Below are 23464 nucleotides of genomic sequence, written 5' to 3'. Positions count from 1 at the left end.
GACTCTTTTGATCTAAATTGCTTTTGTTTTATAGATGAGAACTGAATTGTATTGCCTCTAAAGGCACACTTAAAAGTGTCCCATACAATAAGGGGATCTGCTGTACCTATGTTATGTCTGAAAAAGTCAGTTATAAATTCTTCTGTCCTAGTTCTAAACAATTTATCATCTAGTAGGCTTTGATTAAATTTCCAATATCCTCACCCACGTGGAAATTCTGTAAGAGTAATATATATGCCAATTATGTGATGATCCGACCGCATTCTGTCCCCTATCAACACTTTTTAAACTTTTGGTGCCATACTGGGGTATTTTCATAAATCTAATGCCATAGTCAAAAATATTATTCATGCAACTTCCAGTTTTGCCTATGAAATATGAGGAACTGGGTCATTGTAACGCATTATGTTGAAGCATGATTTTTGTGGAAATCTGAAGAAATGTGGAATAAGTGTAAACTGTGTGATAAGGATATATAGAGATGCTGGCCACTCTATTATAGACAGAATACCAGCTGACTGCTTCTTCCCTAAATAGTTCTAGCAAGAAAAGGTTTCCAATTTAAAGTTTTTCATCGATTTTATTTCACTCCCCCAAGGATACATAGGATGGGTTTGTCAAAGGATGATGCGTGTTGGCAATGTGATGGGGKAAAAGGAACCCTCCTACATACACTGTGGAAATGCCCGGTTGTGCACCCCCTATGGGACAAAGCCTCACAGTGCATGGGAGATGGTCTTGGATTCCATGGCTGGATTTCACCAAGACTGTTGAGTGACAAGGCTTAAATAAGAGGGATTAACCAGACAGAGGTTAAAATATTATGTTTAAGTATTGTGTCTGTGTTAAGGCTGGTCCTGAAACATTGGAAAAGCTCTAATGAGCCAATGTTCATGGAGTGGGTGAGTATGGTGATCAAAACAATATCATATGAACTCATCTTAGCAAAGAAGCTGGAGAAAAATAATACAGACTCCAAAAATATATGGGAATGATTCTTGTGTTTCCTTACTAAGGGCACAAAAAAMAATACTATGGCATGAAATAGCATAGAATTTATCAGGAAAGATCTCCCTATGTGGTTTTGTGTTGTTTTGTTTAATATGTTGGTTMCTGTTTTGTGTTAAAGATTTTACATTTAAAACTGTCTACACAATAAAACTAAATATGTATCTCATGGATTGTTTGTCAAACCTCCTGTAATGTTTACATGTTGATTTTTATTCTGTTCATAGGACAGAATGAACACCAAAGAAGAAACGCAAGAGGCAGAATTCAATAGGTACATCATTTCATCTTTATATCTTATTATATGGAAGAAATAACAATTTACAAAATGTAGAAGATGTGCTCAATCAACCATAATCTCAACTAGCAGTGAGTGGATCAGATCTGTAGCAATCAAATMAGATCCTCCACCTTGAAAGTATCTTTTTTCAGTTTGTATGACAAACCTTGGGGATGGGGATAGGGGAGAAGGTGCATTTTGTGGGTTGTGGAGTGAGGACTGCTGGTGAATGTAGGGATTCTGCTGGTTTGGTACCTCATCTGATCTGACACCATGGTGAGTGTTACTGGCACAGTCCCTTTCACCAATACAARACAGAGCCCTCTACAACATAATATTCTCCTGTGCATAACCCACTTCTTCATTGCCAACCCCCACCCTTTACAGATACTCCATTATGTTCCTATAATCTCTGATCCATAGACTTATCTTATACACTCTGATCTTGCCCAGCAGATCTGCCATATATTGTTATTAATACAGAGACATTTGAATAACACAATATTATTTACAACAACAAAATAATCAAAACAAACCCAACATGCTTGGAGACAAAGTTCTGGTTCTGTCTCCATTACACCTGATGTGATTCCTGATGTAGACTTAATATACCCACACACAGTGTTGTGAAGAAAGCGCAACAGTGCCTCTTCAACCTCAGGAGGTTGAAGAAATTTGGCTTGGCACCTAAAACCCTCACAAACTTTTATCTATCTCAAGGCCATCAGACTGTTAAAAAACCATCACTAGGCGGCTTCCACCCGGGTTACGTAACCCTGCACCTTAGAGGCTGCTGCCCCATATACATAGACTTGAAATCACTGGCCACTTTAATAATGTTTACACTACTGTTCAAAAGTTTGGGATCACTTAGAAATGTCCTTTTTTTCCCATGAAAACATACATGAAATTAGTTGCAAAATGAATAGGAAATATAGTCAAGACGTTGACAAGGTTATAAATAATGATTTTTAATTTAAATAATTGTGTCCTTCAAACTTGAKTTTCGMCAAATAATCCTCCATTTGCAGCAATTACAGCCTTGCAGACCTTTCGCATTCTAGTTGTCAATTTGTTGAGGTAATCTGAAGAGATTTCACCCCATGCGTCCTGAAGCCCCTCCCACAAGTTGGATTGGCTTGATGGGCACTTCTTACGTACCATACGGTCAAGCTGCTCCCTCAACAGTTCAATAGGGTTGAGATCCGGTGACTGTGCTGGCCACTCCATTATAGACAGAATACCAGCTGACTGCTTCTTCCCTAAATAGTTCTTGCAAAGTTTAGAGCTGTGCTTTGGGTCATTATCCTGTTGTAGGAGGAAATTGGCTCCAATTTAAGCGCCGTCTACTGGATATGGCATGGCGTTGCAAAATGGAGTGATAGCCTTCCTTCTTCAAGATCCATTTTACCCTGTACATATCTCCCACTTTACCATCACCAAAGCACCCCCAGACCATCACATTGCCTCCACCATGCTTGTCAGATGGCGTCAAGCACTTCTCCAGCATCTTTTCTGCATCTCACGAATGTTCTTCTTTGTGACACCTCAAACTTAGATTCGTCTGTCCATAACACTTTTTTCCAAWCTTCTTCTGTCCAGTGTCTGTGTTCTTAATCTTTCATTTTTATTGGCCAGTCTGAGTTATGGCTTTTTCTTTGCAACTCTGCCTAGAAGGCCAGCATCCCGGAGTCGCCTCTTCACTGTAACTTTGCAGACTTGTTTTGCGGTACTATTTAATGAAGCTGCCAGTTTGAGGATTGTGAGGCGTCTGTTTTCAAACTAGACGTAATGTACTTGTCCTCTTGCTCAGTTGTGCACAGGGGCCTCCCACTCCTCTTTCTATTCTGGTTAGAGCCAGTTTGCGCTGTTCTGTGAAGGAGTAGTACACAGCGTTGTACAAGATTTCTTTGAAATTTCTCGCATGGAATAACTTCATTTCTCCGAACAAGAATAGACTGACGACTTTCATAAGAAAGTTCTTTGTTTCTGGCCATTTTGAGCCTGTAATCGAACCCACAAATGCTGATTCTCCAATACTCAACTAGTCTAAAGAAGGCCAGTTTTATTGCTTCTTTAAATCAGCACAACAGTTTTCAGCGGTGCTAACATTACTGCAAAAGTGTTTCTAATGATCAATTAGCCTTTTAAAAATATAAACTTGGATTAGCTAACACAACGTGCCATTGGAACACAGGAGTGATGGTTGCTGATAATGGGCCACTGTACGTCTATGTACAGTTGAAGTCGGAAGTTTACATACTTCTTAGCCAAATACATTTCAACTCAGTTTTTCCACAATTCCTTGACATTTAATCCTAGTAAAAATTCCCTGTCTTAGGTCAGTTAGCATCACCATTTTATTTTAAGAATGTGAAATGTCAGAATAATAGTAGAGGAATGATTTATTTCAGCGTTTATTTCTTTCATCACATTCCCATGGGTCAGAAGTTTACTACACTCAATTAGTATTTGGTAGCATTGCCTTTAAATTGTTTAACTTGGGTCAAACGTTTCGGGTAGCCGTCACAAGCTTCCCAAAATAAGTTGGGTGAATTTTGTCCCATTCCTCCTGACAGAGCTGGTGTAATGATCAGATTTGTACAGTTGTACTCTTGCTCGCACACGCTTTTTCAGTTCTGCCCACAAATGTTCTATAGGATTGAGGTCAGGGTTTTGTGAAGGCCACTCCAATACCTAGACTTTGTTGTCCTTAAGCCATTTTGCCACAACTTTGGAAGTATGCTTGGGTCATTGTCCATTTGGAAGACCCATTTGCGACCAAGCTTTAACTTCCTGACTGATGTCTTGAGATGTTGCTTCAATATATCCACATATTTTCCTCCTCATGATGCCACTCATTTTGTGAAGTGCACCAGTCCCTCCTGCAGCAAAGCATCCCCACAACATGATGCTACCACCCCCGTGCTTCATGGTTGGGATGGTGTTCTTCGGCTTGCAAGCATCTCCTTTTTCCTCCAAACATAACGATGGTCATTATGGCCAAACAGTATATTTTTGTTTCTTCAGACCAGAGGACATTTTTTGTCTGAGGTCTTGGCTGATTTTTTAGATTTTACCATGATGTCAAGCAAAGAGCACGGAGTTTGAAGGTAGGCCTTGAAATACATCCAGAGGTACACCTCCAATTGACTCAAATTACGTCAATTAGCCTATCAGAAGCTCTAAGCCATGACATAATTTTCTAGGATTTTCCAAGCTGTTTAAAGGCACAGTCAACTTAGTGTATGTAAACTTCTGACCCAGTGAATTATAAGTGAAATAATCTGTCTGTAAACAATTGTTGGAAGAATTACTTGTGTCATGCACAAAGTAGATGTCCTAACCGACTTGCCAAAACTATAGTTTGTTAACAAGAAATTTGTGGAGTGGTTGAAAAACGAGTTTTAATGTCTCCAACCTAAGTGTATGTAAACTTCCGACCTCAATTGTAGATATTCAATTTTTTTTATATATCTGCTGTTTCCAGCTACAATAGTCATTTACAACATTAACAATGTCTACACTGTATTTCTGATCAATTTGATGTTATTTTAATAGACAAAAAATTTGAAATTTCTAAGGGACCCCAAACTTTTGACCGGTAGTGTATATATTTTTGCTTTACTCATCTCATATGTATATACTGTATTCTATTCTACTGTATTTAGTCTATGCCACTCCAACATTGATCATCCTAATATTTATATATTCCTTAATATTCCTTCCTTTTAATTTTAGGTTGTGTGTATTGTTGTGTATTGTTAGATACTACTGCACTGTTGGAGCTAGAAACACAAGCATTTCTCTACACCCGCAATAACATCTGCTAAACATGTGAATGTGACAAATACAATTTGATTTGCCAATATACAGAATATCGCATTTCTATATGCAATTAGTCTGTTTAATATATTTGAGACTTACTTGTATATTTAAACCCCAGATGTGTTTATAAGTGAAATGGGAGTCATATGATCTTAAGTGTAAATMGTATGTATTATTATTATATACAGGGTCCCTTTCTCTTATACAAACACTAAACACCCACACATTCAGTCACCAATAATTGTCCCTAAACTTATCATTGTCCACAAACATCTTCCTCTCTGATTCTCTCTCAACTGTGGTTTGGCAATGGTCAGGAGATTAGGAATAAGTTAAACAAGTAAGTGAACTGGCTTTTGGTCTCCTAAAGACTGGAAAACAACGGGTAAACTACCATACACATCTGATCTGTCCAAAAGGGTAACGGTAAGCCTAAAACACTGCTGTACGTTCTAACAGGCCATCTTTCCCCAAGTGTAGATCTTGAGGTTGTTTGTTTGTGTGTGTGCATAACTGTGCATGAAAACAGGATGGAGATCAATATATTAATTATTGTCCTTTTTCAAACATGCTTCTTGAACATTTTTGTTGTTGTTGATGGATTGCCCTAGTGTTCCTAAATCTCCTGAGAAGTCTTGCCCTGAGAGTGGTCGGTGAGTTCTGAATTGCTATGTGTGTGTGTTCAGGGCTGTTCATGAGTCAATCCGGAAGGCCAGCAGCTTGTCGGAGTGCAGGTTGTTGAGGGTGCGCAGATCGGGCAAGTGCAGGAGCAGCTTGGGGAAGATGGACGCGCTCTCTTCGGGACGACGGCAGTGGATGAGGGAATGCAGGGCACGGATGAACCCGTCCTGGAGCTGTTCTACTGCCCCCATATCAACGATGCCAGAAAGGTCTAAGGAGACAAGAAGAGAGGGTGAGCGCTTGTTTGAGAGACACAATAGCTATCTATCTATGGATGTCTGCACAACTTTATCGTCGGTTTATCGTTATGCTCATAATAAGCTCTTCATACTTACTCGGTCACATTTTCTTATCATACCATTTAAGATGTACATCTCTTCTATGACTTCCTAATGCCATGTTGCTCATATTGACACTGCTTTAGTGATGAATTCAATGGCTATTTTTCCCCTCACCTGCAGAGACCAGCACCACGGCCATGAACAGAGCCATCTCATCAGGCTCCAGCCTCAGAGTTCCCAGCTTCTCACTGAAGTCAAAGATGGCGTCGAGCAGCGCCCCCATCCCCAGCGCCCGCAGGGTGGACAGAGGGTACGTCTGGCCATTCAGGAAGGTCACCGTCCGCTCCTCAGGGTTAAACATTGTACAGAACCTCACCATCAACACCTGACCGAGACAGAAGACCCAGTGGAAGGTTAGTCAATATGGATCGGGATTACATTTATTGGGAGAGAGAATTAAGGTGTTTTGTCCTTTTATATTTGTAAACACACCTGAAATAATCTGATTTAGGGCCAGTTTCCTGGGTACAGATAAAGCCCAGTCCTGGACAAAAATAGACTACTTTAAAAACAAGCGGTTATTACCTGGAAGGTGCCTGATTTGAGCAGCATGACCTGGTCGTGCTGGCTGAGCTCCTGGAAGCCAGGGATACCCTTAGCGAACTCCACCACTTCCCTCACTGCCGGGGTGAAACACTGGGAGAAAGACTCCCATATCTGCTGTCCAGAACGACTGGCCGCAGATACAGGACACGCATTGAGAGGACAGGCCTGAGGGATAGAGAGAGAAAGTTCGATTCAAATCCATACTATACTGTTGTTTTTATAAACGTCACATATGTAAAGCTTCATAACTTTTWAACGACTCTTGGTTTACTCACCAGCACTTTGGTTCCAGCAGCTAATTTCCACGGACAGGATGTCTGAGTTTGGGGCTCTTGGGTCTCTTCCTTCATGGAGAAACTGTTGTGATTGGCCGAGCTGCCTCGTTGAGGTGTGCCCACATTAGACTGTCCGTGGTCATGATTGGACAAAGTAGCGGGGCAACTATAGCGACTTTTGTCCACAGAGGGGAACGTATGGTGGTTGTCATTAGTGTCTGGACAGTGAGGGGCAAGGCCTGCAGGACAGGACTGGTACCCCTGGGTGGAGTCAGAGCCGAGGTGGGAGGAGCCATTGGTGTAGCTGGTCTCCTGAGATGTGTTGCTCTTGAACAGAGATGTTGTTGGTGAGTTGGTGATGTTGAGTTCCCTCTTGGCTGCCCTGTCTTGGCTGCTGGAAGAGATGTCCTGATAGGCCTGTGAGATGGCTCTGATGGCCTCTTTAGAAGGAACCTCTGCTGGGCTGGGAGGGGCTTCGGAGATGGGGGAGGACTCTATGTCCATGGTGTTAGACTCGTTCAGGCTGTTCATGTAGCTTTGCATCTCATCCAGAAGCCTCTGCTTCTCCCTCTTAGGGATACGGCCAAAACGCACAGCTGATGAAGACACAAACAGAGGGGACAGGTCAACTTCTGGCCATAGTTCTCTTATAGATATTAAGTCTTAAGGTCCGGTCTACACAGAAACAAACATATACTGTTCATACATTCCCCTTCGTAACAAAAATGCATTAATTGCATCTTGTGTATTTCATGCATGAACGTGTAAGCAGTCTTTTCTGGGTCCCATCCCTCCTACTCTCCATCCCCCTCTCCAACAATATCCATCAGCTGAAAATGCTATTTATAGACCCCCTATCCATCTCTCTCTCTCTCTCCTCTCCTTCCCTCCCTCTCTACTTTGTAAGTAGGGCAGTGGCTCATCGTGAACGTGATGTCACTGCTACTGCGACGGAGGGAGAGAAATAGAGGTGGGCTAGCACGCAAGGGGGAGGAAAGAGGATGTAGAGAAGGAGGGAGGGAGGGAGGGAGTGAGGGAGGGGAGGTTGCAGAGAAGGAGGGTGTTAGTGAGAGTGAAGAGTAGTGTTGAAAATAGGAGCTTGCAGAGAGAAAGTAGTGAGTGAAACACCAAAGTGGAGTGTGACATAAGAGAGAAACTTCAAATGGCAGTCCTGCTGCTGAGAGTTCTTCAACCAAGCCAGCACAATGCATGAGGCAAGATGTAAATTATCTATAATTCATAGAAACAAACTAACTTAAAGTGTTTGAGATCAAAACAAGATACTGCACTAAGCTATGACATCGGGGAGAAATATTTGTGTTCTGCTTCAGTTAAATGTATGACTGTGAACATCTGTGTTAACACATCTCTGGCATCATAACATGATCTCTTGGGTCTCTTTCTGCAGTGTGCAATGCACTGTCCCTAAAGAGCATAGGATCTAGATCATGCTAAAAAGGGCTATAACAGTGACATTCTGTTACAGCAGATCTATGTAATTCTGCGATATTCATTCACATCAATCCACTTTGTTATGTGTGCATGGATAGTCTGTCTAGACTTTAGCTAGTCATTACAGTTGTGAGAATGGGCTTTAATGCACTGCGTTTAGGATGAAAGTGTTGGCTGTGTCTTTAAGAAGATGAACTGGTTTCAGGGAGGGAAAGTGACTTCAATATGTGCCTATATGTGCCTATTGTCTATATGGTAATCCCAAGATACACCAATCACAGGCTCCTGAGAAATCAGGAAGTCTTCTGCCATGTGGACTGCAGGCAGTTGACTGAGGTTTTTCTGTTTTCACAACAGCTGAAGTCGAAGGAAAGAGGTTTCTAGGTTGTGGTTCTTGACACTTTCGAGATCGTGTTTTTAACAGGGTCAATATGAGTGTTTTTCCTTGCATCAAAACATCTTCACTAGCCTCGTTTCTCGTACCCCACCTTTTGAGCGCCCAAACTGTCGACTGCATGCAGAAATCACACTTGGTTATCTTGTAGATTAGGCAATAGATTAAGCACGAGAGAGAACACAGGAGGGTTGAAGCCACACTGAGAAGACACTGAAGGCAGGCAAACTATCCCAACTAGGTCACCATGTACCCGCGTGCTATAGGTAAAATGCTTGCTTTGCTTTTTTAGGTCAACTGAAACCATCCCACACTATTTTCGTAATCCGTTATGATGGGGCAATTTATCAATACTTAGCTATCAAGGCTAAAAGTAAAGTAGGTGAGATTAGCTTTGCATATGGCTGATTAATTGTGTGACAAGGACGGGCTGTTTTGTTCTGCATCTCGAGCATAATTGTTTGCCATCTCCCTCATTAATTGTACAAGATGTTATAAGGGTAAACAGTATACAAAGTAATCAAGTTGCCCCTGTTCCAATTCCCCAAAATAATTCCTGTGTTTGCTGCAGTTTTCTGTATGACAGATAGCTTCAGGGACTTCAAGGCTCCCGTTCTCATAAATCACTGTCGGAGAGGAGAGAAGAGTGGGATAAAGGGAGAGCTCAGGGAACACGGAGGGGAGGAACATGGAGAGGGGAGSAATCTGAACAAGAGGAAGAAAGACTGACTTTGAAACTTATGAATGTGCAAGAGCCTGTGTGGATATAGGTTCTTTTCCGACGTGTGCCCTTCAACAGTAGGTCAGTGCAATGTCTCAGGTGAAAGATAAGGCTGGTGCAGTGCTGAGAAACTCGCATTGTATGGCCTCAAATGATTGTCTGAGCCTGCACTCTCAGTAAGATTTCACTAGAACTCTTACCATCTCTGGACATGCCCACGGAGAGGCATTTCTTGAAGCGACAGTGTTGGCAGCGGTTGCGGTTCATTCTCATAATGAGGCAGTTCTCGTTCTTCACACACATCTTGTAGTTGATGTTTTGCTGAATGCTGCGACGGAAGAAGCCCTAGACAGGAAATTCAAGCAGATGTACAGTTAGTTAGCATCCTGGTTGGTTTTAAATGGTCAAAGTGAATGTGACCCACCACCTTATTATACACAGTAAGAGTGCATCTGAAATGGTCAAAAGAAGTGCGCTATATAGGGAATAGGGAGCCATTTCAGGGGCACTTACTGTATGTGTTTAGTCATCGTGGTCTTCTTACCTTGCAACCCTCACAGGCGTGCACTCCGTAGTGGAACCCAGATGCAATGTCTCCACACACTGTACACAGGAGCACCATACCACCAGTCTCTGTAGAGATATATATATATATATATATATTAGAGAGAGAGAGAGACAGAGGTACAGCAAGTCAGAAATGTGATCATAAGTGAAGGTGACTACCGACCGACGTTACAATCAACAAAAGACGTCGTGTAGTGTACATTACAGAAAAAGATTGTGGGAGGAGATGAGTATTGGATAGGGGTGAATGTTTTGGTTTAGGCTAGAAAGAGTAAGGAGGGATGACAAAAGAAGTCCGGAAGGAATGCTACTCACTGGTGAAAGGTCCTGTGAATCCACTAGGCCTTTTCCCAGCGATGGGGTGTTGGTACGTGTGCTGGTGGGTGGACGTTGATGTAGCCACATTGTAGACTTCTGGGAAGTGGAACACCAGCTTGGAGGATGGAGGTGTGCATCCTCCCCCTCTCTGGCCCTTCAGGGACCCCAGGGGCCCGAGTTCTGTGAAGGTGATCTCCTCTGGGGAGGAGGGCTGGGAGAGGGTGGAGGAGGGGGACTGGGTCTGGTACCCACTGGACGGGCTGCCAGGGCTAGGGCTGCCGCTGCCTGAGGAGCGCGCATACAGAATAACACCTCCTGTTGGAAAAACAGAGACAGATAGGTAGTGGGGTTAGTCAGATAGCTGAAAAGAAGTTTACTCCAAAAAGGTCACCAAGTTCAGGATGTGGTGCAGAATGCAATGTTTAAAGGCATGCAAAAGCATACAGTGGTTCTTCCTTTAAAAGTTGTGGTTATGCCGCTACCGTTTGTGGTAAATGGTGGCAAAAGACAGCTCTCTGTAGGACTAATAGGTACAATTTCATAAATGCCATCAGATGATTTGTTTGTTTGACATGGGGATCTTTTTGGGTCTGTAAAATAAATGATGCGAGAAATAGCGGTGGAAATTATTTTATGCGCAAATATAGATATAATAAGRATCATATGGAAGTAAACTCGGAGTCACGTGATGACATGGTGTGTGGTCCTTCCACTATGACTCGTTGGGAAAGCATGCAGGTTATTAGGCTACCAGAGGTTGAGGCTAAAGATGAAATAAGTTGTGATGTACTTCACAGGGTGGTGAAAGTGCAAGCTGATGAGCTTGATGCTGTCACGCCCTGACCATAGTTTGCTTTGTATGTTTCTATGTTTTGTTTGGTCAGGGTGTGATCTGAGTGGGCATTCTATGTTGTATGTCTAGTTTGTCTGTTTCTGTGTTTGGCCTGATATGGTTCTCAATCAGAGGCAGGTGTTAGTCGTTGTCTCTGATTGGGAACCATATTTAGGTAGCCTGTTTTGTCATTGTGGGTTGTGGGTGATTTTCTATGTTGATGTTGCATGTCTGCACTCGTTTTCATTAGCGTCATGTTCGTTTGTTATTTTGTATAGTTTGTGTAGTTGGTTTAAGTGTTCTTCGTTTATTAAAAGGAAGATGTATTCACATCACTTTGGTCTCCTCACTTAGACGATCGTGACAGATGCTCCTTTCCAATAAATAACAAGGGTCTTATTCTGGTGACTTGATCATCAATGCTTGGCTACCGTTTTATTTTTATATGTCAATGTTGCTCTTTTGTCCATAATAATCTCATCATGTAGGCCAAGGTTCCCCAAATGGCAACCCGTGGGCCATTTGGCCCCCCAAGTTCTGAGCAAATTTTGTTTTGCTTATATTATTTATTTTTGAATTCATTGTTGTACATAAAAGACTGTAAAAACACCAGGAAATCCGCTCCATGTGATTTTTGTTTTGGAAATCTTTTCCCATGTATTCCCATGCATAATAGAGAAACGTAGAAACTATTCACAACCCTTTTTCCCCKKAAAAATMGTGTTACAGCCTGAATTTAAAATTGATTAAATTTAGATTTTTTTTTGTCACTGGCCTACAGACAATACCCCATAATGTCAACGTGGAAAAATGTTTTTTGAGAAAAAAAGTAATTAATAAAGAATTCAAAGCTGAAATGTCTTGAGTCAATAAYTATTCTACCCCTTTGTTATGACAAGCCTAAATAAGTTCAGGAGTAAAAATGTRACATAATAAGTTGCATGGACTCACTGAGTGCAATAATAGGGTTTAACATKTTTTTTGAATGACWGCCTCATCTCTGTACTCCTCAGTCGAGCAGTGAATTTCAATCACAGATTCAAACACAAAGACCAGGGAGGTTTTCCAATGCCTCACAAAGAAGGGCAGCTATTGGTAGATGGATAAAAATATATWTTTTAAAGCAGACATTGAATTTTCCTTTGAGCATGGTGAAGTTATTAATTACACTTTGGATGGTGTATCAATACACCCACTCACTACAAAGATGGTGTCCTAACTCGGTTGCCGGAGAGGACGGAAACTGCACAGGGATTTCACCATGAGGCCAATGATGACTTTAAAACAGTTAGAGTTTAATGGCTGCGATAGGAGAAAACTGAGGATGGACCAAAAACAGCGTAGTTAACTCCACAATACTGACCTAAATGACAGAGTGAAAAGAAGGAAGCCTATACAGAARGCAAATATTCCAAAACATGCATCATGTTTGCATCAAGGCACTAAAATGACAAAGCAGTTTGTAAGTTTCTATTTCTAAGAGGCCGAATTACAGTTTAGACTTAAATCTGCTTGAAAATCTATGGCAAGACACAACCAATTTGACAGAGCTTTAAGAATTTTGAAAAGAATAATGGGCAAATACTGCACAATCCAGGTGTGGAAAGCTCTTAGAGATTTACCCAGAAAGACTAATCTCTGCCAAATGTGCTTTTACAAAGCATTGCCTCAGGGGTGTAATTACTTATATATTTTTGCTAAAATTTCTAAAAACACATGTTTCTACTTTAACATTATGGGGTATTGTGTGTAGATGAATGAGAAAAAAGTCAATTTCATATTTTTTTTATTCAGGCTGTAACAACAAAATGTGGAATAAGTCAAMGGGTGTGAATACTTTCTGAAGGCACTGTATGTATGTGATCGTATACAAATGTAAGCAAGGCATGAAARTATTGTTTTAGTCAAACATTACATCTATTTTGGCTTCTTTCTGTCAATTTGCAATCTAAAATGTATTTTGTATTTTGTTCCGGCCCCCCGATCATCCGCTCAAGAAAAAAATTGGCTGAATCTAGTTGATGTAGGCTATACGTGTGGTATATAACAATATTTWAAAAATGTGAGAAAACCATCAGTAAAATTGCGATGAAAACCCATTTAACTTGCATTTTTTTATTCGGTACATGGGAATATAAATTAGATGGAAACACATTTCTGGTAGGAAAGTGTGCATATTGTTTATGTGGATTTTAGAATAGTCACATGAYTATCTGTCGCCAATTGAATGGAAACCTAGCTAGACATTTTTTTGCGCCATGCAAACAACTTCAGTATTTATATAGGCAGTCAATATAAATGACAGTAAATAAATCAACGTTGCTCTTTTTTTCATTTTTTTTCATTTTTTTTTATCCTCTCTGTTCGTCTGCCTTCGCATCCTCTATTTTGCATCCTCTATCCTCTCTAAATATTTTGCATCTCTGAGACACGGCCGCGCGGGCTATGTGGTGCTTCCGCTCCCTCCTTGCCCAGCGCCCGCAAGCAGCACGACACCTGACCGCCGACTCACATGGACTTCTGACATGGTTACTGCCTGGACCAAATCTGCAGTATCGTGTAGAAATTTACAACAATCACAAACCGGTTCTGTGATTAAAATAAATATACTGGGGGAGTCCCAGGGATGCTGTGGCAGAGAACTGTACTCATGCCGTCACCGACAATAAGCTATGGAGAAAGTGAGTCCAGTTTTCCCATAGAGAGAGAACCACTCGAACGGGCTACCTAACTTTTTTTTAAACATTTCTTGGTGAGTTTGTGAGACAGGGCAGTGATAAAAAGATAGCAGCCACCTACACAAGGTGTCATGGTAATAGTTAGCCTATTGTATGTATACATCGAATATAAACTACACTGAACAAAAATATAAACTAACATGTAAAGTTCTGGTCCCATGTTTCATGAGCTGAAATAAAAGATTCCAGAAATGTTCCATTTCTCCCAAATTTGTTTACATCCCTGTTAGTGAGCATTTCTCATTTGCCAAGATAATCCATCCAACTGACAGTTGTGGCATATCAAGAAGCTGATTAAACAGCATGATCATTACACATGTGCACCTTGTGCTGGGGACAATAAAAGGCAACTCCGAAATGTGCAGTTTTGTCACACACACAATGCCACAGATGTCTCAAGTTGAGGGAGRGTGCAATTGGCARGGTGACTGCCYGAATGTCCAACAGACCAACAGAGCTGTTGCTAGAGAATTTAATGTTAATTTCTCTACCATAAGCCGCCTCATGTCATTTTAGAGAATTTGGCAGTACATCTAACCGGCCTCACAACCTTAGACCACATGTAACCATGCCAGCTCAGGACCTCCACATCCGGGCTACTTCAAAAAACAGATAAAGCAACGCCTCTTCCCTATTTGACCTACATAGTTTGTGTGTATGCATTGATATGTAGACTACATGTGCCTTTAAAAAAATGTTTTGTAGTTCTGTCCTTGAGCTYTTCTTGTCTATTAATGTTCTGTATTATGTCATGTTTCATGTTTTGTGTGGACCCCAGGAAGAGTAGCTGCTGCTTTTGCAACAGCTAATGGGGATTCTAATAAAATACCAAATACCTGCGGGATTGTCTGAGGAGGTGCTGAGGAGTATTTCTGTCTGTAATAAAGCACTTTTGTGGGGAAAAACTCATTCTGATTGTCTGGGCCTGGCTCCTCAGTGGGTGGGCGTGGCTCCCAAGTGGGTGGACCGATACCCTCTCAGGCCCCATAATGACAAAGCAAATTTATAAAACAGAACTGAAATATCACATTTACATAACTATTCAGACCGTTTACTCAGTACTTGCTGAAGCACCTTTGGCAGCGATTACAGCCTGGAGTCTTCTTGTGTATGATGCAACAAGCTTGGCACACCTGTATTTGGGGAGTTTCTCCCATTCCTCTGCAGATCCTCTCAAGCTCTGTCAGATTGGATGGGGAGTGTCACTGTACAGCTATTTTCAGGTCACTCCAGAGATGATCGATCGGGCTCTGGTTGGGCCACTCAAGGACATTCAGAGACGTGTCCCGAAACCACTCCTGAGCTGTCTTGGCTGTGTGCTTAGGGTCGTTGTCTTGTTGGAAGGTGAACCTTCGCCCCAGTCTGAGGTTCTGAGCCCTCTGAAGTAGGTTTTCAACCAGGATCTCTCTGTACTTTGCTCCTTTAATCTTTGCCTTGATCCTGACTAGTCTCCCTTTCCTTGCCACTGAAAAAACATCCCCACAGCATGATGCTGCCACCACCATGCTTAACTGTTGTAGAGATGTTGCCAGGTTTCACCCAGACGTGACGCTTGGGATTCAGGCCAGAGTTCAATCTTGGTTTCATCAGTCCAGAGAATCTTGTTTCTCATGGTGTGAGAGTCTTTAGGTGCCTTTTGGCAAACTCCAAGCAGCCTGTCATGTGCCTTTTACTGATGAGTGGCTTCCGTCTGGCCACTCTACCATACAGGTCTGATTGGTGGAGTGCTGCAGAGATGGTTGTCCTCCTGGAAGGTTCTCCCATCTCCACAGAGGAACTCTGGAGCTCTGTCAGAGTGACTATCGGGTTCTTGGTCACCTCCCTGACCACGGCCCTTCTCCCTCGATTACTCAGTTATGCCCGGGCGGCCAGCTCTAGGAAGAGTCTTGGGGGTTCCAATCTGTGCCTCGACACAATCCTGTCTCGGAGCTCTACGGACAATTCCTTCGACCTCATGGCTTGGTTTTTGCTCTGACGTGCACTGTCAGCTGTGGGACCTTATATAGACAGGTATGTGCCTTTCCAAATCATGTCCAATCAATTGAATCTACCACAGGTGGACCCCAATCAAGTTGTAGAAACATCTCAAGGATGATCAATGGAAACAGGATGCACCTGAGAGCTCAATTTCAAGTGTCATAGCAAATGGTCTGAATACTAATGTAAACAAGGTATTTCAGATTTTTATTTGTAATAAATTTGATAAACCTGTTTTCGCTTTGTTATTATGGGGTATTTTTGTATAGATTGCTGAGAYAAAAAAATATTTAATCAATTTTAGAATAAGGCTAACGTAACAAAATGTGGAAAAAGTCAAGAGGTATGAATACTTGTCGAAGGCACTGTATATTCCCAAATACTATGCACCTGTCAGGGTGTCTTACATTTGTATGAGAAACATGAGTAAATATGCCCTGGGCTTGTATTTCTTTCCTCTTATTGACTTCTCAGTTTTCCCCTGTGGTGCTGCACCAAGTATTTGTTTATCTCAAGTGTTTTTATAATCCCTCAGCCAGCACGTGCTACAGGATTTATTATTGACACACTGCAGAGCCAGAGATCTAGAGCAAGTCTTAGCAGACATATGACAGGGAGGGACCTGCTGTCCTGTCCTGGCCAGCCACTACCTGAGACTGGAAACAGACAGCCTGCAGACCCATTCGGGGCTTGCCAAACCTCCACACCCACCCAAACCTCCACACCCACCCAAACCTCCACACCCACCCAAACCTCCACACCCACCCAAACACATTGCATATCCACTTGAACACTCACATGTGAGCTACTTCTGTGTTTACGTTTGTGAGCGGCCTTTAGGACTGAACTACCATGCCATAAATGGTAGCCTAGTCAATAAATAATCAGCTTTTACAGGCCTCTCCAAGGCTAAGCTTGACTATACTGCCATATACTGTTTGGTGCTCCCATAATATACCATATACTTGGCCAAGAGCTCTATGTAAAGTATAGGGCCTGGCCTTTTTGTCAATTAACTCCAATTCAGAGGACATCGTGGTATGTCAGTAGAGAAAATATAGGGGGCCATAGGAATTTGGATTGTGAATTGTCTTTGATGTTCACCCAGTAGGATAGTAGTACATAGCTTTTAGCAAACTCCAGAGGATGCCACATGTAACTCAGAGAAGACAAAAGAGCCATACACTCACTGGCAAGCCAGTTAGAATTGAGGTCAGTGCAGACAGACACTAGTGTTAATTGTGGAATCGGCAGCAGGTTGGAGAGTGAGGCGAGCAGCTTCACAGTAACCCTTACAGCCACTAATCTGCCTGAGTGGGTGAGTAGAGCCAGGCAGGCAGAGAAACGTGAGCATTGAGCACTTTACAGGCACAACAATCCTTRCGCCCATCTTCCTCCCCTCCTCCTCCCCCCTATTCTATCCTTCCCCTTGTTTGCGCTCTGCTGTGCTGTGGGTCAGGAAGCTACACACACAACGCTGTAAGCCTGGTAAGGCTGCTAGTGTTTTGTGCAATGACCGGTCATGGAGGGTGGCACACATTAGGCTCTAAACGATGTTTACTCCACATAATGTTAGATTTATAACAGTCAGTGAATTATTGTTGATATAATATTAAAGCCAGGATCTAAATGTACAGTTGCAAATGCATCCTATGTAATATGAGAATGCAACATGACGATGAGCRAAGTAAATACTGTACATTACAGTAAACATCATTGACCTATGTGTGTTTCTATGTGTGTTTCTATGTCTATAACATGAACCTAGCTAGGAGTAGAGAAGTAGGTCACTGTCTCAGTTAAAGGTGAATTGTATTTGGATGTGCACTCTGTGGCTGAAACAGATGCTGCAGCAGGAGGAAGCATTCACAGCTTGTCCAATTTCACCTGCCCCCAGTGGGCCAAAGGGCCTCAATGGGGGTGAATAGAATGAGTTATATTATGTTATGGATTGCCTGCATGTCTATTTATATTGTATGTATGAGTTTGGGACAGATGTTTATGCAAGGGACATATGCTATAGGAATCAGGACTAATTGATTTGCTTAGAATACAATAAAGCGCGCATGAGGTGGGAAAACGTGACTACAGATAAAGTTAATGCATGAAATCGCTGATCCACTGACCAACCTCCCCCCTTTCCATCACCTCAGGCGGCATCACAACAGAAGTGTCCGAGAGAGAGAAGACAGAGCTGAGAGAGATAGAGAACTGTAGGGGAGGAGGTCCTGGGAAATCACGCGCCGCACGCGGCTCTGCAAGTGCATCAACGTGAGGATGAATTGAGAATGCGAGGAGTGCATTCAGCGGGAAGACTCACGCTGCATGAAGCTCCCGTCAGAAGTCAGAATTTCTAAYCACCGCACGCGGCATATAGTCTCTGTCATAATTAAAGAGGAAAAGTAAATAGAGCAGGATGTAGCGTTGGCTGAGGATGTTCTGAGTTCGCTCCAGAATCATTCGCCGCTCACTCCAAGGAGACCKATGCACCGCATAGCACAACCTGGTCTCAGAGCACTTCGTGTTATTCTGTATGTAAATCAGGAACACTCCATTTAGTATGATATGTTATGTTTGGTATGGTTACATAAGACATAGTGGATGGGTGGGTGTGGTATGGTTACATAACACAGGGTGGATGGGTGGGTGTATAACACAAACATCTAGCAAACCAAGTTCGAATCTCATCACAGACAACTTTAGCATTTTAGCTAATTAGCTACTGTACAACTACTTAGCATATTAGCTGTCCCTTCACCTAACCCTTTTAGCTAACCTAAATCCTAAACTTAACCCTAACCCCTAGCCTAGCCAAATGTAGGCATATACAAAAGGCAAATAGTTACTGAATACGTTATTGAATTATTWTTTTTTACCAATAAATGATGAACATAGTAAAGTATGCAGATCTCTGACACGCCCCATTGCCCTCTACAGATAATAACTGACATGGAACCCATGGAACAAGTTCTGACTTCTGACGGGAGCTTCATGCAGCGTGAGTCTTCCCYCTGAATGCACTCCTCYCATTCTCAATTCATCCTCACGTRGATGCACTTGCAGAGTGCATCATCATTTTTGTTCACCTATTCCACTTCCAGCTGTTAAGTGGTTCCAGTCCATGTGATGGAAACGACTGTGAAAACAGGTGCCTTGACCCAAGCCGTTTCCACGGTCGTTTCCATCCATGTACTGGAACGTGACTGCAGAGTTAGTCAATTAATTACCACTCAACAGCCGGATGTGGAATAGGTGAACAAATATTATGGTGCCTTATGAACCAATATCACTGCTCCCGCCTCCAATAGTAATCACAACACTTCTCCTACCTATTTATTATCTCAATGCCAACCGGTTGGTATAMAGCAGGGGTTTRCAAACTTTTTCARTCAGGCCCCCCTTCCATSATTGGGGAYTATCCCATGGCCCCCTGCGTACGCACGTCTATTTCTGTGTGCACAAGCACTGTTCTTGACACAAATTGTTCACACCCCTCTTGTTGGTGGAGATAATTTTGCCGGTTTAAAGCTTAGTTCCTAAAATTCTATACATTTTGTCATGTGGTGCGAAGAACATTTAGCAGTTTTAAAGCTTATTTTCGTGCAATTCTATAAATTGTGACATGTCTAATGTGTATTTGTGTGATWAAAAAATTACAARAATCTATGGGCTAAAAATAGTTGCAAAGAAAAAGCCATATCTCAGACTGGCCAGTAAAAAGAAAAGATTAAGATGGGCCACAGACACTGGACAGAGATATGGCTTTTTCTTTGCAACTCTGCCTAGAAGGACAGCATCCCGGAGTCGCCTCTTCACTGTTGACTTTGAGACTGGTGTTTTGAGGATACTATTTAATGAAGTTGCCAGTTGAGGACTTGTGAGGTGTCTGTTTCTCAAACTAGACACTCTAATGTACTTGTCCTCTTGCTCAGTTGTGTACCAGGGCCTCCCACTCCTCTTTCCATTCTGGTTAGGGCCAGTTTGCGCGGTTCTGTGAAGGGAGTAGTACACAGCGTTGTACAAGATCTTCAGTTTCTTGGCAATCTCTTGCATGGAATAGCCTTCATTTCTCAGAACAAGAATAGARGGATGACTTTCAGAATAAAGGTCTTTGTTTCTGGCCATTTTGAGCCTGTAAACGAACGCACAAATGCTGATGGATACTCAACTAGTCTAAAGAAGGCCAGTTGTATTGCTTCTTTAAATCAGAACAACAGTTTTCAGCTGTGCTAACATAATTGCAAAAGGGTTTTCTAATGATCAATTAGTCTTTTAAAATTATAAACTTGGATTAGCTAACACAATGTGCCATTAGAACACAGGAGGGATGGTTGCTGATAATGGACCTCTGTATGCCTATGTAGATATTCCATTAAACAATTTTTTTTTATCAGCCGTTTCCAGCTACAACAGTCATTTACAACATGAACAATGTCTACAATGTATTTCTGATCAATTTGATGTTATTTGAAGTTATTTMAATGGACACATTTTTTTTGCTTTTCTTTCAAAAACAAGGACATTTCTAAGTGAAGCCAAACTTTTGAATGSAGGTGTATATAAAAAAGGGGGGCGCCCCACAGTTTGGGAACCACTGGTATAGAGAATAATTTCATTTAGATACGCACGAAAACAAAATAATCTTCCCACTGTTTGCAAAAGGCACCGAATGCGTTGGAACCAATGACAGCTCGCTCCACGTGAGTTTGTTTTTATGAGGAAAAACAGGAAGTGGATCAAAGCTGCGTGAACTTCAATCACTGTCACGTATCATCATCGTCAAACTTCGTAAAATTTTCTGAGGACACCTTTGCAGGCTTAAAAGAAAACACCCACTTCTTGGAATATTACAACTTTCATAACTTATATCAAATCAGGGTTCGTGCATGGGAGGATAATGCACAAAAAGCATGACGGGCTACAACGATGAATTGTTCTAATCTCACAATTTGATAACATATAGAWTTGGACATACAGTGCTAGCCTTATAACATTGTTTTCAATCGTATTATCTCGAATGCCTTTCTAACATATGCTGATGAAGAGACACTTTTAATGCAAAACCGCATCATGGGAACGTATTTGCGCACAATTACGCACGGCTGCAAAGATAAACCATACCAATGCAACACAATAACAAAAATGTTTTTAAAAAATWAAAAAAAACTTCAGCATTCTCAACTAAACAGGTATAACTCCAACGCCAAATGCAATATTGAGCTACAAAAAAGATTGCAACAAATATAATCACAATCATAGTACTTACCACCTGGAGTGTCCATGTTTCTTGATGTGTCTTTTGTTTGCTGTGGTGAATGATGCTGACTTTTCGATATATAGCTGCAGGATCAATACTCAAGTGGAGACAGGTAGGAGTCGAGAACTAGTTATGCGTGGATAACTGACCCATAGAACGAGCGCGCGGTTGAAGACAATCGTATTGATCTGCCAAACGACTGAAACTTCCGTCGTATACTGTAAGCACAGTTATGTCCAGCTGTATGCTTTGCAGAACAATGTCTAATTGTCTCAGGTGTGCAGGAGAGATTTTCTCGGAAGCTACCTGAATCTGTTCTGCGCTCTGAATAACTCTAGGCTACTAGACTAGTGAGTTGCTTGGTTCAGCYGATTTGAGTGTCACAAGCCGAGAACAAACAAGTGATTTTCTGAAATCCCAAGAATACACAGCCCCATCAGCATCTCCGAGAATGAACTGAATTTAGCCAGGCTAGACACACCCAATAATACACAAACCCACCACTTCCACATCAATAACGTTTTCAGGTAACTGAAATAAATGTGACTCGCTCCTGGTGTCCTCTCTCAACTTCGGTTGTGTCTGTTTGGTTAAAGGGGTGCATCTCATCTCACTATATGTCCCCTGTTAATTCACTCTACTGTCACTCTCTCCCTCCTTCCTTTTACTATTGGGTGTGTTCTCATTGGCCGGTACCTAGAGCTGAGGGGAGTTTTAATGTGCTTATTCAACCTGACCTGCTATGTGTTTACTAAAGCCACGATGCATGTGCACTCTGCATGTGCCGGGACGAGCGCTCAGCGCTGCCCTACTGACATACATTTTATGCATAATACTGAGCGTGCGATAACGAGAGGTGGGAGGATGAGGCACATGCACAATGGGCAGGGCTCACCGTGACTGGTATGGTAGTTACAAAGATTGGGCGCGTTGCATTACTGACACATGACAGATCTTACAAGGTCCTGGATAGGTATTTTAAGTATCAGCAAACCATATTATATGTTAAAGCAATCGGTCAGTCGATGACACTGTCGATTATGTGGTACCCAACCATTGGTTGATGCATGCAATGTCTGAGCAGGGGAGTGCGACCATTATCTATTATATTGACAAGATAGTCGAGGGACCGCTCCAACAATGGAAATACATGTCCTCAAAAATGGAAGGCAGGTGGGGAGAGGGCAGATAGGCGCCAGCAGGCACAGCTCTGATATAATGTAGTTTATTTTCAAAGTTGCCGAAATGCTACCTAACCATTATGAAACTTCTATTTGATCAAATAAGCCTCACGTAGGAAATTAGCAATTATTTTTTGCTGTTCACTGCCGGTGAAAAAACTGTTCACTGCCGGTCCTTGATCCTCGATTCAAAACGCATGTGACGAAGTGGATGATTATAATAATGCATAGCCTATAAAACGCTGTAGGCCTACATGTAAGTGTAGCCTACATAACAATATAGCTTACTAATGGTAGCTTACACTGATGTCTCCTCGCCAGGAGAGGGCGTAATCAGTCTATGGGTAGGCTCCACCAGGCTTTCACCCCATCAGCCTGGAAGCAGAGGCTACATCTTGAGTACAACCAAGGTGGCTAATGGGGTTCATCATGAATTGAGGTGTACCATATGCATATTCAAGCTGTTGGATGTAGACTACGTCCCTTTTCAACACACTAACACAATGCATATAAATCAAAATACAAATGGGGGGGACTCATGTGAGATTCGAACCCTTTGCGCAATCTGCGACAATTACGTGGACCCATCACTTTACACAGAGAGCAATTTGACCGCTCAGTCAAATACACGGGAGAGTTGCTTTGATGATCAGAACATGCTGTTGGACTGAGGTACTGTATGTTAAGGATGCTTCCGTGAACAAGTGTTGGAACACGTCCATCTACATTAACGATTTAATTGGTTGTTTCAGGATATAATCACTGCCATCTGGTGAGGTGCGCATAGGGCTAATGTGTGCCATTATCTAATGGGACCAGCTACAATTTAGAGTTCTGTCACGTCAATTGGTTGATACTCATTTTGAGCCAGAGAAATTGTTTACATTTAAATGGTTGCTTATGTTCGGAAGTATGGCCCCTTTGTCATACGTTTGTATGTGTGTGTGTGTGTGGACGTGTTTACCTATATTTGTGGGGACCAGAAGTACCAACGAGAAAAGTAAACAAACAAAAATGTGACCAACTACGGACATTTTGTTAGTCCCCACAAGGTCAAATGCTATTTCT

General features: G+C 42.0%; 1 protein-coding gene across 1 annotated transcript; it reads right to left on the bottom strand.

Annotated features, from left to right (window-relative positions):
- Window positions 1–4305: 4305 nt before the first annotated feature.
- LOC111976370 (nuclear receptor subfamily 1 group D member 1) lies at window positions 4306–21876 on the bottom strand. The gene is made up of 8 exons (XM_024005155.2): window positions 21225–21876; window positions 10409–10726; window positions 10071–10159; window positions 9727–9871; window positions 6960–7555; window positions 6664–6849; window positions 6253–6463; window positions 4306–6008 (listed from the first exon to the last, which is right to left on the bottom strand). The coding sequence occupies exons 1-8, from the start codon at window positions 21238–21240 to the stop codon at window positions 5809–5811; spliced, it is 1761 nt and encodes a 586-aa protein (XP_023860923.1). The 5' UTR covers window positions 21241–21876; the 3' UTR covers window positions 4306–5808.
- Between the last annotated feature and the right edge of the window lie 1588 nt (window positions 21877–23464).

The sequence above is a fragment of the Salvelinus sp. IW2-2015 genome, linkage group LG17, assembly GCF_002910315.2.
Source record: "Salvelinus sp. IW2-2015 linkage group LG17, ASM291031v2, whole genome shotgun sequence".
NCBI lineage: Eukaryota > Metazoa > Chordata > Actinopteri > Salmoniformes > Salmonidae > Salvelinus > Salvelinus sp. IW2-2015.
The sequence above is the reverse complement of the archived record's forward strand: the minus strand, read 5'-3'. Positions and strand labels throughout refer to the sequence as shown.